This window comes from Rhamphochromis longiceps, linkage group LG20 (genome assembly GCF_057381845.1).
Source record: "Rhamphochromis longiceps isolate RC_006_pf linkage group LG20, R_longiceps_female_GT1.1, whole genome shotgun sequence".
Classification (NCBI taxonomy): Eukaryota; Metazoa; Chordata; class Actinopteri; order Cichliformes; family Cichlidae; genus Rhamphochromis; species Rhamphochromis longiceps.
This window is the reverse complement of record NC_140576.1, coordinates 35,732,949-35,751,629: the sequence shown is the minus strand read 5'-3', so window position 1 is coordinate 35,751,629 and position 18,681 is coordinate 35,732,949. Positions and strand designations below refer to the sequence as shown.

General features: G+C 42.7%; 2 protein-coding genes across 3 annotated transcripts in view; both read right to left on the bottom strand.

Moving 5' to 3' along the window:
• Positions 1–3,556, bottom strand: pim2 (Pim-2 proto-oncogene, serine/threonine kinase). Its single transcript, XM_085394621.1, has 7 exons — positions 3,234–3,556; positions 2,650–2,750; positions 2,486–2,536; positions 1,748–1,956; positions 1,479–1,648; positions 1,188–1,364; positions 1–1,067 (listed from the first exon to the last, which is right to left on the bottom strand). The coding sequence occupies exons 1-7, from the start codon at positions 3,289–3,291 to the stop codon at positions 889–891; spliced, it is 945 nt and encodes a 314-aa protein (XP_085250747.1). The 5' UTR covers positions 3,292–3,556; the 3' UTR covers positions 1–888.
• Positions 3,557–6,244: 2,688 nt separating this feature from the next.
• The window catches only part of otud5a (OTU deubiquitinase 5a), a 39,553-nt gene continuing 27,116 nt past the window's right edge, over positions 6,245–18,681 (bottom strand). For both annotated transcript variants that reach the window (XM_085393664.1, XM_085393663.1), the window contains exons 4-9: positions 18,480–18,636; positions 18,256–18,404; positions 16,590–16,775; positions 14,861–15,065; positions 14,648–14,719; positions 6,245–8,187 (exon numbers count right to left, since the gene is read on the bottom strand). In XM_085393664.1, the coding sequence (XP_085249790.1) occupies positions 8,054–8,187; positions 14,648–14,719; positions 14,861–15,065; positions 16,590–16,775; positions 18,256–18,404; positions 18,480–18,636 (903 nt within the window). In that variant the 3' untranslated portion in view covers positions 6,245–8,053. The remainder of the gene's footprint in view (positions 8,188–14,647; positions 14,720–14,860; positions 15,066–16,589; positions 16,776–18,255; positions 18,405–18,479; positions 18,637–18,681) is intronic.

Sequence of the window (18,681 nt, the reverse complement as noted above, 5' to 3'; positions counted from 1 at the left end):
TGAAATGAATGAATCTTTTATTCAAACGTTGGATCGGTTTTGTTTTGCTTTTGATCCAAACTCTCTATTTAATGTAAATAAACTGAACCAAGTGACCCCGATGACTCACTTTCTCTTCTTTTCACCATAGAAAAACCGAATACATAAGTATCTACAGAGGCAGCACATCCGCAACAAAAACAGGACGTGGGAAAAAAAAAAAAAAAAATCCCCACCTTCACATCAGAAAATGAAAAAGTCTTTTTTCCATATTAAAAACACAGAATTTTCATTTTACTGATAAATCGAAGCTGAAACTGAGAGTGACTCAGTGACCTGAAGCGTGATTGAAAAAAAGTCACAGCTTGCAGGTTTCAGCTAAAAAAAAAAAAATTAAAAAATTAAAATAAAGAGGCTGAATTTCCTTTGAAAACAGTGTTAAGATTAAAGTGAAGCAGTATCACCTCAAAAAACTCAGCTTCACAGTGTAAAGTAACAGCAGGTGTTTGTGTCGAATTTCTTCTGTGGCACATAAAAATAAAATAAAAATAATAAAATAAATAAAGTCAGTGTTTGTCGTCCTCAGAGTCGATTCAAACAACCCGAAAGATTATCAGAAGAGCTGCAGATCAGCAACTTCCATCACAGCAGCAGCTCCGTTGTGATTACTTATGTGACCTCCGTCCTGTAGGGGGAGCCGGTTGTCCGTCCGAACTTTTAAATTTCAGTCCCGGAACAGCTGGAACAAACCCTGGGCCAAAATAAATAATCAATAAATAGGCAAACCAGCTGAGATAAATGACTTCCAGACGAAGGTGCCGCCAGGTTTAATGTGACAAACAGGAAACGGATCAGGAACGCGCCCAATCGACGATCCTAAAGTCATTAACAGTCCAGAGTCCTGACACTTCAAAGGGATTGACAGGGAAGGGAGCCGTGCTCCTCACGCAGGCCTCCCCTCTCCTCTTCCTCCTCCTCTTCCTCTTTGTCATTTCCTGCCTTCATCCAGGGATGCGACAGAATCTCCTCCAGAGTGGGACGATCCTCCGGCTGGAAGGATAGACACCAGCGAATCAGAGACTGGCATCCTGGTGGAAAAAACAAAAGAGAAAGGATGTGAAAAACTGGACCACATATTTAGGAGGGGGTCATGTGACCCTGAACCCCAGTCAGGAGGAAACTCCTGTTGAGAAGAACCTGATGCTCACCTTTTGACACCCGCCTGGTGAAACTGGGGCAGGCTCTGTAAATCTCCATGTCGTGCTCAAAGGGAATGTCGCCGCAGACCATGTCAAAGAGCAGAACCCCCAGAGACCAGACGGTGAGGGGGACGGCCTCGTAGCACTGCGATGCGATCCACTCAGGGGGGCTGTAGACCCGAGTTCCTAAGGACGCAGGAAGTGAGACGAGGAGGGTTACAACGTGAAACTTGGAGGCACTGAGAGGGGTTTTGTAGGGAGAGGTTGAGAAGAAGCTATGGGTGTAGAGTGACTGGGTACCTTGAAACTCTCTGTACGGCGTGTCCTTAAGCACCGCCCCCGACCCGAAGTCTATGATCTTGATATCCATCGTTCTCGTGTCTATCACTATGTTCTCGTCTTTGATGTCCAGGTGCACGACGCCGCGGGAGTGAATGAATCGAAGCGCTTCGACCACCTGATGGAAAATCCTATCGGGAAGAACAAAGAACCAGGACGTTAGCGAAAATGTCAGTGACCTCAGCAGAACGCAGTAGCATCATTCAAAGGTGGCGGACGGGAGCGCAAACCTGAGTGCGAGGCTTTCTGACAGCGCTCCTCTCTCCGTGATGAAGTCGAACAAATCCTGGCAGTGCGGCGGCCTCTCCATCACCAGCAGGAAGCCCCGCCCCTCCACCTCGAACCAGTCCAGCATGCGGATGACCCCAGGGTGGCCCCCGTCCTCTGACAGCTGCTGCAGCAGAGCAATCTCCATCGGAACAGGATTGACCTCATCTGGCTGGGGGGAGGAAAGAGGAAGATTGATAAATTATAAAGAAATAATCTGTAGTAGTAGAAGTAGATCATGTCCTAATTTTTGTTTTTGTTTTTTAATTTCTAGTTTTTAAATGAGTCATAGCGGAAATCACAGTGACTGATACTAGTATGCAAATTAACTGACTCTGTTTTCAGGACTTTCTGAGTCACAGGTTTGGGTTTTAAAATCAGAAACTCCAGCCTGGTGTTTTTGTGCCCTGAATCCTCGCCTGCAGGTGGCTTCAGGTGTTTTTTGCCTTGGTGGGGAAACCCAAATGAATTCGCAATGAATAATAATGAATAAAGAGGTGGTGGTGATTGTGGGGAAATCCTGAGGTGTCATTTACCAAACCGTGACGTTACACATTTCACAACCACCGCCCACAGCTGCAGTTCACCTGAGCCACCGGCAGAGGGCGGAGCTAAACAATCTGAGCTTTGTTTACAGGCGTCACTCAAAACACCTCGTGCGTTTTGGTACACATTTAGTTTAAAAATAAATTATCACTCACCAGTCTGGTCCACTTTTGAACTCTGTCAACGGCAATTTGCTTAATGGCAACCTGGATGGACAAAAAAGGAGTAAAATATTAAATAAAAATCGAATTCTCGAGCAATAATAACGGAGAAAAGGCGCATCTCTTATAATGAACAAACACAGGCGGGTATTATTTACCTGTAGTCCATCGGAGAGCCTCTGGCCTGAAAACACGGAGCCGAAACCTCCGCTGCCGAGGAGAGGACCGCAGCGATACTGACTGAGGAAGGGCTCCTTCACTGAGGGCCAAAACACAAGGGTCACATCAGTGCATGGCTCACACTTACAGACCGTACATCCCCCAACAAGACAACAGAAACTCAAAATACCTTAAGATTTCTACCGTTGTACACAAAAAACGTCACTGCGCACAATTATTTTTAATTTACAACTCGGATATCTGTCTGATATTCCAGTTTCTTAAACTAAAATAACCGAAATAATCGTTTATAATGTCGGACCAATGCACTCCAACAAATCCAGCGGGACTTAATATATAATATTTCAAAGGCGCCACCTTTAACGGTTTCCCTTTTTAAATTTCAGCGTCTTTTAAACGTTTCACAGCCCCTGAGCGGGCTGTTAAAATCGCTGTTTTTTTGCATGCAGTCTGGCTGCAGCGTGCAAAAGCAGCTACTGCGTTTTGGAGGCAAATTAAACCAGTTTACACGTCCTTATTTGACATGTTTAATCACACATATAACCTTTCTTGTAGTTCTCACCGTTCTTTCCTCGGACTTCTTCCTCCAAGTCGAACTCCATGGCTCTCTTATCCAGCATTTTATAAAGTGTTCCGTCTAGTTGAAGTTAATAAAAGTCCATTCTTCTGTGGGCGGAATAGCTCTTCAGATTTTTAATGATGATTTTCCGTCTTTAACCGATTAAAGCGTTATGCTTTTAAAACCCCAGAAAAGTCAAAGAAAAAGTCCTTTAAATATATTTACTCCTGGTTAATGCGGTGGAAACGCGTTCACAGAAGAGTCAAAACCCTGGTAACCCGCTCCGTCTCTGTTGACCGCCTTCGCTGCTCTACTACAGTGTTTTGTTCCTTATTTAAAGCTATCTAACGCAGCCCCGCCCACTACGCCCTCACTGTCCAATCAGCCGTGTCAATCAGCGGAGCCGTGTGCTCAATGTTTTGAGCCGGCTACATTCAAGTCGCGCCTTCATGAATATTCAAATCCCGCGAGAAGAATTCGTAGAATTTGTTTCAAGGAAGCGCGCGCTGATATCTTGACGGGAAAGAGCGGGGCGGTTTCCCCTCAGGGACACGCACGCGCGCACACACCGAAACCAGCGGTTCCTCAAAGAGTCGTTTTGTTGAGCTTCTGTCAAAGTGACGAAGTTTTGTTACCTGCTGACTGGGGTCGCGCCTCATTATAAATGCGGTATTTTTAAACGGTGAAAGCGATAATTACGAGAAGGTCAAAATAAGACAAGTGAGTGCCAAGAATCCGTCCGAGAGGACCGCAGACTGCCCCTGAACCTAATGAAGCTGCTCAGTCTGAGCTTCTTACCACAGAATCAAGTAATCCCATCATTTAACTGACGTCAGATTTTTAAAAAGTTTTAAACTTTCCCCCAGCACGAAGCTAAAACCTTTCTTAGACTTTAAACCATCCTGCAGGGCTTTTTACAAATTAATTTGGCGTTTACAGGAACATACAAACTGTCACATTTAAATAAAAAACGCTGCCTGCGCCTCTTTTAAAAGCTTAAAACACCTTTGCTGCTGATAGTGCTCATGCTCTTATGCTTATTATTATTATTATTATTATTATTATTATTATAAGTGCTGTGTGTTTGTCTAAGTGCTGTAAATACAGCTGATTTATTGTTTTAATCCGTTTTCTTTGGACTAAAAGAGAACAACTTTTTTTATTGGTTCAATTACCTGTAAAGGGGGGGGGGGGGGGGGGTAAAAGTAAACACAGAAAGCTTTGAGAAGTTAGTAATTTTAAAGCAGTAGCATGCATGTTTACAACCACCAGTCAAATTTAATAAAAGCTACTGAAAGCTTTGCCTCAAATAAAAAGTTTTGCTGTTCTTCCATATCTGACCTTTCTTTGAGTACCGTCTCATTCTCTGGCTAACTGGTGAAAATGGATCATAATGGATCACAGGACTGTAAGAAGGACAAAGCAGATTTTACTCCACTGCTAATGCAGAAAAAGATTTCATCCAAGTCGTGATCTGATGAATTTGTTCACAAACCTCAGTTTCACTAGTAATACTTTGTGGCCCTCATCAGAGGATGAGTACTCAGCACTGTAGTTACATGATGGCCGAGCTCTAACACCAGTCCATGGCAGCTTGCTTCCGCCACTGATTTTTATTTTTTGCCATCTATAACTTAAAATTTCGAGTTAATTTCTCAAAATGCTGACTGACCCCCCCCCAACTTTCTCATGTTTCTGAGGTGCTAAAAAGCAAACAGAAGCAACTGCTCTTAAACATCAATGATTCATATTCTTACTGGAACTCATTGTTTCATTTGTAAATCAGAGAGGAACACAGAGGTCAGAGAGAAAGCTGCATTAGTTAATCACACTAATATAGTGTTGGCTTTTTGTTGGTTTAACTTTGTGTTTGTGAGACAAGGTTAACTGTTGTTTCTCTTTTCTGAACTGACTGCTTCTTGTCATATTTCAGTCCAGAACAAAAGGACCGGGTTTGTGTCAGAAGTTAGTGAGGGTGACCTCTACCTACACGACTTAATACAGCTACAATTGGAAAAACCCAGAACTTCATCAAACCACGTCTTTGTTGATATACAAGTCCTGTGTCAAAAAGTGTCTTCTTTACAGGGTAAAGAGTAAATTTAGGTCCATCGCAGAATCATTAAACCACAACTTCTCATCTGGATTCAAACTTGTGATATCTTTCCACTCTTTCGGTATATTACCCTGTCTCTCGTTCTGGTGTTTTTATACGTATAATAGAATGACCTCCATCACTTTGGCTACGTTCACTCTGCAGGTCTTCGTGCTCTATTCCGATTTTTTGATCAAAACTGATTTTTTGTCTGCTTCTTCACACTACAAATACAATGTGACAGCAAACGTGCTCTAGTGTGAACCCTCAAACCGGCCCGCATGCGCAAAAGAAGACGTCACACACAACGCGCTCTGTTTAGACCCAGACCAAACAGCATTGTGTGACTGATGGCCCTTAATATAAAGACTTGTTTCGGACGTTACGTTTTTGCTTTAAGTTATAAAGTTATTTCGTTATTTACATTTGGCCTAATAGTTATCCTTATTGCTGTTTTAGAGGAGCGGTGCTTCAAAGGATAGTTGCAATTTCTGTCAGAATCTGCAGATCATACAGTACAAAGAAAATGTTTGCATTTCTCCAACGTTGTCTTCCCAACACTTTCACTGGATGGCCAGGAAGTGTTCGCGATGTCTTCTCGGGCGCTTCTCCGGTGCTGATAATTGGTGTCTGTCTTGTGTCGGTGACGTAAAAGACGGATTTAATGCGACATGACTATTCAAACAGCGGTCGCTTTCTAAAACATCGGATATGCATCGGATTCAGTACCACATACGAAAGTGACCCAGATCGGATTTGAAAATATCGGATTTGTGCCGTTCACACTGTCACACCATGATCGGATATGGGTCGCATAGGGTCAAAAAAGTCAGATTTGATGCGCTTTCGCCTGCAGTGTGAATGTAGCCTTTGGCTACACTTTAGTGAAAAGGAGAAGGAAAAGAAAAAAGAAACCACATTTTTTCAGAAACATTTTCCTCTTTTTATTCCAAGAAAAAGTTTTTTCATCCCAAACGAGAAAATAAAATAAAACAAACTTATATTATTAATAATAACAACAGTAATCAATCATTAAGAGGATAAGTATGACAATTCTCTCTATTTTTCTCTGTTTTTTTTGTTGGTTTTTTTACGCTTTTCTCTATGATGATATTGGTCGTGGTCAATTAAACATGCAGCTAAATAAGTCCGATGATGATGATGAAGGTAGAGGAGGAAGAGGAGAAAGACAAAAAGAGGAATGGGTTGTGGGGGGATGTTACAGGCCGTGAAGCTGGGGGCGCTTTTTCTGTTTTAGAAAGTAAATGTGTCGACATAAAATGGCCGCCAGTAGCGGTGGAGGGTTGGTTTGGCTTTTTACAGCCAAGCTAAGCTTAGCTAGCATTAAAACATAATAAGACTTTTTTGTATGATAGCTTGCTCGCTAAAGACTTTGGGTAACTTAGCCTAAACACAATGATTATGGGACTAGCAATCTTCACGCAAAACAACTGCCAGAAGGAAAAATTACTACTTTGCTACTGATTGCTAAGCTAACAGCGACTCCGTTTATTAGCAGCGCTGCTAATGACCTAGCCTTAAAACAGTAAGACTTCAAGTGATAGCCTGCTCACGGACGAGCATGCTAACTTAACCTTAACATTGTTAAATATTTCCAATCCTGATTAGCATGATCAAGTTTTAAAATGCAGTCATTCCCTGACGCAGAATGGCTACCAGCATGAGTAACAAAAGGGCCAAAGAAACAATTCTAACTAGCATAACGTGTGCTACGATAAGTGGGGAGGGGAAAAAAAGCTAACAAACACACCTTCTTTAATTAAGCTAACTGTAAATATAGCTTGTTAGTGGTGTAAGACTTCAGGTAATTGCGTTAGCCTCCAGGACCCTGACGCACAAACAACCAACTGGCCGCCATTTTTTCCCCCCACTTCTGATTAGCGTTCTTCATTCAAACCAATGATGATGTTAGCTGCAGAGCTAACGGCCTGATTTCAAAGAGTAGAAATGTACCGATTGCAAAATTCTGGGCCAATGTTTACAAGTACAATTTGTCCTACAGCTGATACTGATACCAATGTTTGTTTATTTAAGTTTTTTATTAATTATTTTATTTTATTTATGCAAAGGAACCTTCATTGTATAAAAACAACAAAAAACTCACTGAATCAAAACTTAAAGTCTTTCAGCTCTTCATATCACTACTTTTTATACATTTAGCCCGGACGAAACTGAAGTGAAACAAATGCGCAAACGTCTGCCGCTGTCGTCGCTGAATGCCGTCAAACAGCAGTCAGTAAGGTCGGCAGCAGGCGATGCAGATCTCCCGCCAATATTTCAGTACATCCCTAAACACGAGGATTAAAATTCAAAGCTGCCCAGAACGATGTTTAAATGTCAAAAAGTACAAATTACAGCTGACGCCGAGTCAGCGTTAAGACCGAGCTCCGTCCGAGTGGTAACCAGGAAACGAAAAGACAGAAAAAAAAAAAAGAGGCAAGGAAGAGGAAGTGAGATGGGAAGCAGGGAAGAGAGTCGACGGAGTGGAAACAGAGAGATATGAGCCGATGAGGAACCAAAAAAAAAAAAAAAGTGCATCATTGTTGGATGTTTTATTTTTTCCCTGGTGGAGCTCCTTCAGTGGGTCAGAGGTGAAGTGGGGGAGGGGCAGGAGAGTAATGGTGGGGTTGGGATGCTGGGGTTGAAGGGTCATTGTTGTTGTGTGTGCGCGTTTTTTTGTTTTGTTTTGTGCGTATCGGGCCAGTTATCAGCTGCTGTCGGGTGATGGCTCTCTCTCTCGATGCATGGCGGCGCTCTGGTGCTTGATTTTGTCCAGGTACTCCTGCTGAGACACCGCCAGCACCGACGCCAGGATCTCGTCGTCCTCCCAGTCTGTCAGGCCTGAAACACAAACACACAAAACATATGAGAACTTTTAATACACAGACCTGCTCTGCTCACATCCACCTCTGCAGTTCAGATCAAAACTCTCACACTCTGAAACAAACCTTACTTCATTTGCTAGCTTCAGGAAGCCAGCTGAGGGACAGTACTTTTTTGTTTGTGACAGTACTCACAGCAGTCTGAAGCACTTTGGGGTTCTTTTAGCGCGCAAGGTTTAATTTATGATGGTGACAGTTAATATGAACACCCCAGATATTATCTGCAACATGATCTGCTCGTTAAGTCTGACATCATTTGCCTTTTTCATGTGCAGATGCTCCTTCAGGTCCCAATGCAAACAAAGACAGAGGGAGTGTTGAGAGTTAAAGACAGTCCAAATTATTTCCAGCAAAATTAACAGTGTGGCTGTTCTCCCAGGTGTTATAATAAGCTTTCATGTTTAGCCATACACGATGTTAGACTTGGTATGGGGTCAAAATGTTCTCAGTAAAAGTTGAAATGCTCATCGTGTCATTTGGTGACATGGCAGGAGGAACGCGATGAAAACTGACCAAACGTCTCTGCAGTGTGAGCCCATGGGCTGTCCTCTACATCAGCGGTCCCCAAACCCCGGGCCACAGACCGGTACCAGTCCATGCGTTGTTTGGTACCGGGCCGCGAGAGTTGTGGCTCGGGTGTGAAATTTATGGTTTTCAGTGTTTTTGTTGTTAACTCTGTTTCTCTGGGTCTTTTCCCGTGTTGTAGTTGTGTCTTATTTTGAAAGACATTTTTAGGCGTTACCATAGCAACCAGAGAGCATTAAGGGGCAGAGAGGAGGATGTTACTCTCAATGTTGTTGGTGCATTTCAGGAGGACGCTGCTAATAATAAACACACTTACACAGTGAATTCGCGTTTATTATATATTTACAGAATACCACCGTTTTTGTCTTGGTCGTATCGTTTTATTTTGTTGTATTTATCCGTGACACCTTAATGGCCGGTCCGTGGCGCAAAAGAGGTTGGGGACTGCTGCTCTACATCATAAGTTTGAAAAATCATATCTTAAACACCCGCTGAGCGTGAACGGTGTTAATAAAAAGCCAGAGACATTGACAACGACACCTGAATAGGTTTCGGGTGCTCAGGTCTGTTCAAGCCTCAAAACCAAAGGGACAAAGCAGGGCACCGTGTCAAAAAAGACAAGAGGCTCTTTCAAAAATAAAAAAATAAAAAAGCAGATGAGGTCACGGTCAAAGAAGCTCGGGTCGTCATAAGTTTGTCAAAATTGAATTAAAGCTCAATTAACAAACAGCTGAATTAATCAACGCCTAAAGTGACAGACCTGTGGCTGCTGAGCCACAAAAGAAATGAAAAATCCCCTCAAGTTTGGTGTGAAAGTGTCAGAAAGGAGGAGGTGATGCAGAGCAACAAACAGTGACATTAACAAAAATGCCTAAAATAATGAAGCACGATTCCCTGAATGGTATCGGTTACTATAAGGATAAGCTGGGCACTGAGCGCTGGCCTCAGATGTGACGTCCTGCAGTGGTTTTTTATGAGGAAATCAGTTTGAAGACTACATATGGACACTAAAAACAACTTAATGCTATTTACCTAAATGACTGAGCTCAACACAGTGAAAGTGTCATTCGCCCTCATTTAAAGTTGTGTTAGTCTCACAGTGTGTCTGTAGCTTCTGGTCAGATGGAGACAAAGCTCGTCCAGTCAGAGTTTCTGCTTTATTTTTGGGGAGTGGGGCTCAGTCTCTGTCTATCCATCTTTTGGTGTTAAGCTAATTATCACGTGTCAGGAAGCTTTTGATGCACAAACAGTTTGTTATCAGCTCTGACAAAAGCTGAATAGTTCCCAGTTAATCAAGCCGGGGTCTGGCTGTCTATCAGCTGTGAACGGTGAACGTATTGCAGTCTATTGTGAAAATTCAGGGAGAGTGATAGTTGTTAAACAGATTTACAGGAAATGATTATAATGCTTATACTTTGAGTAGTTTGATGCTGGTAGAAAAACTACTCCTGCAGAGAGGGTTTCAACTTTGTCTTTTTCTTTTCTGATAATCAGAGCAAATGTAATGAGGTTTTAAATATCTCCCTGAGTTTGCAGGAACAACAGCCAACAACAGTAACGAGAGTCAGCAAGTCCCGAGAGGTGATGGAAAAGCGAATACGACCAACTACGATCGGGACGTCTCCCGCCTGCAGAACGACCATCTGGTCCATCTCTGCTGGACAAATTCCAGGCATGTGTTGCTTGTACTTTGCGGCGATTTGAGTGCTGCTGTTACAGAGCACTTTGTTATTTCTATCTTTGCAGTTGTGACTTCTTTTGCTGCGGTTGCATTAATCTGGCATTTGCCATAAACACAAACAAATATCTTTCAAACGATAATGCACACCGCTATCCATCTAGCTCCACCGGGATGTGTCAAAACTTTAAACTTTAAAAAACAAACAAGTTCTGAACCACTGAAAACGAAGCTCCTAAAGCTGTGAGCGTGTCAGGAAACCTGGAGGAGGTGACACAGAAGCACAGCAGAGGGCAGTGAGATTTTACACAAAAACAAAGATTTACTTTATTTTTATGACTAATCGCTTGGGAATTTTATCTGGCCAATTAAAGATGAGCATGCGGCAGTAAACATGTGGTCAGTGAAACCTGCTGTTGATCAGAGTCTCAAATGAACACAAGACACCAAAATTTGTTCATGTAATTTCACCAATTTACATGCAGCAGTTTTATTTCAGCGCAGTGAGTCCGAACTTTCTCTCCTCTGCTCTTGGTTACACTCTCAAGGAGAAACTGATCAAACGATGACAATGACTCTCAAGTGTTGATTAACTAATTTTAGGAGTGGTCCCTCGCTGCCTGGCCATCTAGTTTAAACTCATTAACATGTGTTAGGAAGCTTTTGATAAACAGAACATGCTAATAAGCATATTTAAAGCTGAACTACTCAGGGAAATACTTGCATTCATTTATCTCCCCTGCTCTCAGTTACATTGTTCATCATGTAAAGCTGAGGAGAAAATGGTCAAACAAAGACACCACTCAAGTTTCTGTCAGTTGAGCTGCTTCTGGGAGGGTCACGGTCTGCCCATCTTTAGTTTAAACTCATTAACACATGTTTGGAAGCTTGTGATGAACTTACAAATAAGCTAATGATCAACTCTAGTAAAAGGCGAATAGGTCGAGTTTAATCAAGCCCGATATCAGGATTTCTTATGTACTTAATTTATATTAGCACAGTGTGTATCTTTCCCCATTGATAGCTGCTCTGCTATCAGGTGGAGTTTGTTTTATTCAAGAACCAGAGACAAAACCACTCAAGTTTCTGCCACTTTGACTGCTTCTGGAAGGAAATTGTAACTTTTCTTCCTCTTTGGCTTTTGACAGCACTTATTGGCACCAGTTGAAGCTAACTGATTACATTACCATAAGTTCAATACAAGGTGAGAGGGTGACTTTCTCTGAGATTTGTTTTTGAAAAGACATCGTTCATTGAACGATCTGCCTGAGGACTCTGTCTCACCTGTGTGTCTGAGCCTTACAGGAGGTGGATAACTCTGTGACCCCCCTCTCAGCCACAGCCACCAGGTCTGACAACTCTTCTGCCCCAAACTCATGCATCTTTTAGAATTAGGGGCGAGGCCACTTTAGGTGCAAAGTAGATGCTCCTTCCTAAATGCTAAAGTTTGCTTTCACCAATTGAAATAACTGAACTGTCACCATATTTGTGTTGCTGGTGTCTTTGAGAGCATTTTTAATGAAACATAACATCAAAGACATCTGTGCTTCACTTTAGGCGAATGGAGTTTTATTATGTTATTAGTCAGTTACATAACATTAATTAGCAGGAATCTATGTCCTTTAATTGCAGCTTGCAAGTTCAAGTTAGCTGATAACACTTCACCCTCTCATCTAAATGTTTCACTCATGGCTCCAAAAACCATCATGACACTAACCAAAGCGCTTCAAATAAGTAATAACAGTGTCTACATACATGTTGACACAAACATGGTTTTGGGAACTATCGGGACCCGACTAAAAGAAACAGGAACCAGTGGCCCGTACATATATGACAGGAGATGAGGTTAATGTGTTGCACTTGTAAGTAGTGTGCACCATGAATGCAGTATGTTCCACTTTACAAAGGCTCGGTGACTAACATCTGAAATCACGGCTCACCAACAGCTGAACTGTGTGTTAGGTAGATGGAGTGAATGACTCAGCAAAGCGGTCCTGATATTACTTTACGGTCTTCTTGTTTTAAACTGCTGGCGTACAGATTTCGCAGCGCTGAGTGGACGCCACTTCACCGCGATGACAGAAACGTGTCGTTGTCTTTTTAGTTTAACTAACAGTCAAAGCAGGATCAGGGGAGACTCAGATACTCATGACACAGTTATTATAACAATACCTCACTCATGATACGATATTATTGCAATTTTTAACATTTTGCAACACGGTGACTTTTTAAATAACAATGCTGCAATTTCCCACCCTTTTTCAAACAACGCCCTCAAAGTTCAGTTTTGTTCATATCCGTTTTATCCTGATTAAGCTATTATTATACTGTAAAATAAGACTGAAGCATAACCAAAGCCGTCATTAAAAACTTGCCATAAATGAGACGATCTGTAATTGAATGGGGTCAAATTGGCAATTACATGCAGTGTGTTTCTGCATGTAATTGCCAATTTGATATGAGACACACAGAGAGACATCCTGATGAGTTAAATATCATCTTGTACTTTGATAAACACTCCAGAATTCAGCTTTGTGCGTTAAACGTGATAACACTATTACACATACAGCAACAACAACAAAACTGTGTGTTTTTTCATAGCAACAACAGCATGTACGTCCTCAGATAACCTCTCACACACACACACACACACACACACACACACACACACACACACACACACACACACACACACACACACACACACACACACACACACACACACACACACACACACACACACACACACACACACACACACGCGGCTCAGCTGCTTCCTGTTGAGGACTGACTGTAAACAAAGTGACTGTCAGCTACACGAGTGTACGGTTATAGCCGTCTTTCTGAGGACCAGGAGGAAACTTACACCTTGGAGGGACATCTCTGCAAAACTAGGACCACACCATTTGTAATGTGCCCCCGACTGGTGTCTACAATCTGCATTCTGAAGCCTCGACATTGATGGGGTTTTTTTAACCAGAAGTGACCATATTTAGACTGGAGGGTGGAACTTAGCACGCTAATGCTACTAAGCTAACTGGGTGTCAGCATTTGACCCAGATTTGTTCTACACATGTGCAAAGAAAATGCACATGCTTCCTTTGAATGGAAGCTATGGTTAAGAGTAAATGGTAAATGGACGGCTACTTGAGTAGCACTTTTCTACTCTACCACAAAGCATCATTCACCCAGTCATACACACATTCATACAAGCACTTTTCTATGCCTCATAAATGAGGAAGCGGATTTATTTAAACATTATGATGCATGCATCAAGGTATCTTGCTCAAAGACACTTGACATGCAGAGTGGAGGATCTGAGGAATGAACCCCTGACTTTCTTATTAGTGGATGACCTGCTTTAAATGCTGAGTCACAGATACATGGCCACACATGACTGTCAGGCACAGGGAACTGTAGCCAGTGGCTATCTGAACTGGACGTGTTTTTTTTTTTGGGTTTTTTTACTGTTTGTACTTTTGGAGCAGTTTTAAATTAAGTTATCAAACAAATATTATGACTTACTGTAAGGAGGTCTGTGCTGATGGCTGACAACTTGATGACTACAGTTGCTGATAAATTAGTATTCCACCCTACAATCCAAATCCAACTTATGGCTCCAAAACACCAGCATGCTAATGTTAAGTCTTCAAAATGCAGATCAGTGGGTGATGTCACGGTGGCCATGTCCATCTTTATCAGACAGCTTTCTAAAGTAATATTATTTGTCAGATAATTTCCGTAAATACGCTTCATGAGGTGCCAACAGCACAAACTTCAGTTAGTGGATGTGAAGCCTAGCAGACAGCTAGCAAAGCACAACCAGCGTTGACCCAAACCTTCGAGCCTTAACAAAATGATTGTGGGAGGAAGTTCTATATAAAAATTATTGTTGCCATGGAGAAAGAAATTATACATAGAAGCCAAAACTTTTTTTGTATGAGGTTGTAAACATGTTTATTTCTTCTGTAAAGTTAGACATATTAATATGGAAGTCTGTGGGGACTGATTGAACTTCCTCAAGTGGCCATTGCAGCTTTTGCAGTCTGATTGGGCCATTCAGAAATGACAAACAGTTTTACATGTGTGAACGTGGAGTCTGAACCTCTCTGTGGAATGGACCTGTAAAGGGCCGTGTGACAGACTCACGTCACAGGAACACACAGTATAAAAAATAAGGTCCTCAAAGGTGTGAATGAGTGTGTGTGACGCTTACCAAACGCTGTAGGTGACATCTCCTGCATGATGGCTCTGTACTCCAAATGGTGACGACTCTGATTACTGGGACCTGCACAGGCCGAGATACATACAGGTACGTCAGGAAAAAACATTAGCTCACACTGTGTGGACACAATTAAGTCCTCATAAAGCAGATTGGTACGTTTTAGTGTGCAGACTTAGAGCCAAGGTACATATGTGTGTGTTATACCTGGGGCGCAGGGGGAGGGGGGTTTGCTCAGGATGAGGGCAGCTCCTGCAGGGGAAGGGGGCTTGTTGTTGGTTGATGGGGGAGTTGTGAGGTCAGAGTGGGAGGGGTCTGAGTCACGTTGCCGTGGTGACCGAGCGCTCCAGTCGTCTAGCCCGCTGGAAGCAGCCGCTGTTGCCGAGCTGCAGGTGGCACTGGCCTTACGAGGCTGAAAAAAGAGAAAAGTTTTGGTTTTTGTTACACCAGCAAAGTTTCATCCACTTAAACTGAATTTAAGACATTTTTTTCATTATTTTTCATGCCTTTATTTGACAGGATGGTTTAAAGCAGACAGAACTGATGCTTTTTAAGTCACTGAGTCAGTAGGTTCAAATATAAATGGCTATTTCTTCTGTTTTACAGGCCCACAAATAACCAGCTGATTTACTGTATATCCTGTTAATCTATCAGAATATAGCATATTAATTGAATATTGTGGCTCCTCTTTAAACTTCCCCTGAATGCTGCAGATATCTCTGTTAGAAACAGGGAAGAAGGTTTGTGTCAGCCTGCAGTTTACAAGAAATCTTCCAGATTTAAATATCCAGCAGTTTTTCTGCATACTGCTTGCATCTTTCATTTTACATCTTCTTAATTCAGTCGTTGCTGTATATAACAAATCAGTGCTGAGCAGCTTCTTCATATTTTAACTCTGAACATTGGTGTTTTTTGGTTTTTTTAAGGACCTTCATTGGTATTCCAAAGTGAAACTACCGACTATAAAAAAAAGGAAAAGCCCTACTCATTATTAAGGGGATTTGAGGCAATTTGCTTCACAGGCGTCTCACTCTGTGGAAAACACCTCCACCTGACCATCAGTTATATTTGTTTAACCAGGAAGCTCCTGCAGGAGTGGGTCGACAAAGGGAGCATTAACAAGCATGTTTTTTTATGACGGGAGAAATCGATGCTCTGCTGGAAAACCGGGACAAGCACACGGAGAACATGCAAACTAAACACCGGGTGTGGGAGAGTGAATGAAATGATGGGTATGGGTAGTTGGTATCCTTGTCTTTGTATCTGACATACATGGTCGACAAAAGCAACTGTGTGGCTCACAATCCATCAAAAGTCACAGTTTATAGTTCATTTGGACGAGCACGTTTGATTCAGGTCTGATTGCTACTGCAGGAGGAACAGCGACTCTTGTAAATTACGGATGCACGGTCGAAGTGTTGTCGCCTCGCTGTGGCACGAGCTCATCTGTCGTTCGGCTGAATGAGGTAAATAAATGGTTTTGGTGGCCTGATATGAACTGCTGTATAATTTTCTTTCAAAGAAAAGCACAAATTAGCCAGCTGGCTCTGTGGGGTTTTAAATGATGGCGACAAATTAAAGTGAAAAGGTTCAAAACCTTTTAACCCCGACAGTGAGTGACGGTTAGGGTCACCTATGGCAATCTGATTTTTGTTCCAGGTCCAACTGTGGGTCCTGTTTAAAATGACCATCGACTGAGTTGGTGTTTAGCTGAAAGCACGATTCATATCTGTCTGTATGGTTTGTCTGAAAGCATTAAAAATGAAAGTAAATCCATCACATTCCTACATTACATAAGCAGTTACGAAAACAGGGCGGATGGTTTAAGGATTCTGCTGCTAGAACAACAGGTTTTTCTCGAAAGTGAAATAAAAGCACACAGTTCTGAGTCAAATAATTTTCAGTGAATATTCATGGCCCGGCTCCCCCGTCCCACCTGTCTGGCCTGTTTCTCCTGGTCCCGCAGCCACTGCAGGTAAGACTCCCGGGCCACCTGCTCCTCAATGGCCTCGTTGGTGGCCTCCCAGTCCGTCGCCCTCTTTTTGTCCTCCAGCATCTGCTGCTCGATCCACGACTCCTCTGACGTCTTGATGGCCGACTTCATAAGAGACTGGTCCGCATACTGCGAGGAGGAGGAAATATATTTATTATACACACACAACTCCCTGAGCTAAAATGGATTTGGTCAGATTTTATTAGTGACTGGGAAAAGGAGACAAAACAAGGCACAATGTGTCAAACTTAAAGTCCTTCATAAATTTTACTTCTGCCTGCAGGATGGTTAACACAGACAATCTCAGCTAAGGTGATAAAACTCAGTACGTCTTTATAAAGTGTAAAGAGGGGGGCTGAGCATCCATTTGAGACCATCTCGTATCTCTGTTGTCATTTTGAAACCACGCAGCAGCAGAGATATGGAGTCACAGACGGAAACGGCGCCTTCAAAGAGTCGCTGAACTGAAAACAGGCATGCATCTACATAAAAATACGTTTCTGCATCACAAATCTTGAAGCGCTGGAGCTGTAGACGAATGTTTCGTAACAGCACTCACAGGAAAGTTTTCATCAAAAAACCCTGCCAAGTTTGAGACTTGTAGGCTTTGATCTGCCCCCTCTACTGTACATATAAACGGCATGTTTCAAGAAGTTGTTCTCAGGCCCGTTAAACAGACGGCGTGAGACCGCAACAACCCCGACGCCGTGTAATCAAAAACTGAATGCAATGATTTGGAACCAGCAAACCCTTCGATTATTCACAATACAACACAGAAAACATGTCAACTGTTTAAACTGAGAGAAAAAGCTTGCAACTAATTAAGTTAACTGGCAACAGGTAAGCAGCACGATTGGGTGTAAAAGGCGCGTCTTGGGGAGGCGGAGTTTCTTAAAGCTAAAGATGGACAGAGGTTCACCAGTCTCCAAAAAAACTGGACTCTGCATGCTGAAGTACATCATCTTGAGAAATTTCTGGCGCAGAAAGCAAGGCTGAAAATCAATATTGGATGCCCGTGATCTTTGGACTGTCAGGCGGCACTGCATTTAAGACAGTCATGATTCTGTCATGGAAATCCGTGCATGGGCTCAGGAACACTTCCAGGAATCACGGTCTGTGAACACAGCCTGTTCTCTGTGCCATTCAAACAACAAATGCAGGTTAAAGCTGCAAAGAAGAAACCAAACGTGAACATGATCCAGAAATGCTGCCGCCATCTTTTCTGGGGCAAAGGTCATTTAGATTGAACTGAGACAAAGTGGAAAACTGTTCTGTGGTCAGACAACTTGAATTTTGTCCTGCTATGGAGGCGAGAGACCATGCAGCTCAGTTCAAAGCCTGCATCTCTGATGGTATGGAGGTGGATTAGGCAGGAGTCTTCGCTCTCCCATCCAAATCGTTGAACTCGGGTGTTTCAAACACTTCATTGGCCACAGGTGTATAAAATCAAGCTTGATTCGCTTGATTTACCAATCTGTCATGCTCTACTTTCTTGAGCTTTACTACTTATTTATTGTGTTACTTGTTGTGTTTTTGCAGAACTGGGATTTCCCAACTTTTAGGATAACTAAAGTCAGTCTGATGTGCTAAGCGAGTTTGGTTTTTGTACCCCAGGTTTGAAGGCGGGCAGTCCCAGTCCGACCCCGATCGTGGCCTTGTTGGGATTAACCACGGAGTTGTAGTGGATGTTGCGGTGGTAGCTCACTCTGATTGGTTCGTCGTGGTTCTGATGGATGCCGTGGAAAGTGTTGATTGGTTCTGGAGGAAGAGGAGGAGGAGGTTGTTAGATGGATGCGACTGGCTGACGGCGATGAAGGTTGTTTCTCGACTCACCTGTGCTGTACTGGTAAACCTCCACTGGCCTGTTGTACATCTCCGCCATGGCCTGCATCTCGATGTGGTTGCCATGGCAGTTGTTTTTCCTCTTCCTGTTGATGTATGTGGTGAAGTCCTCTGTCACGTAGTTGGAGAAATAATCTGCGTTCTTCATCTGAACGCCAAAAGCAAAAACTTTATGAACACAGACTCGAACTGT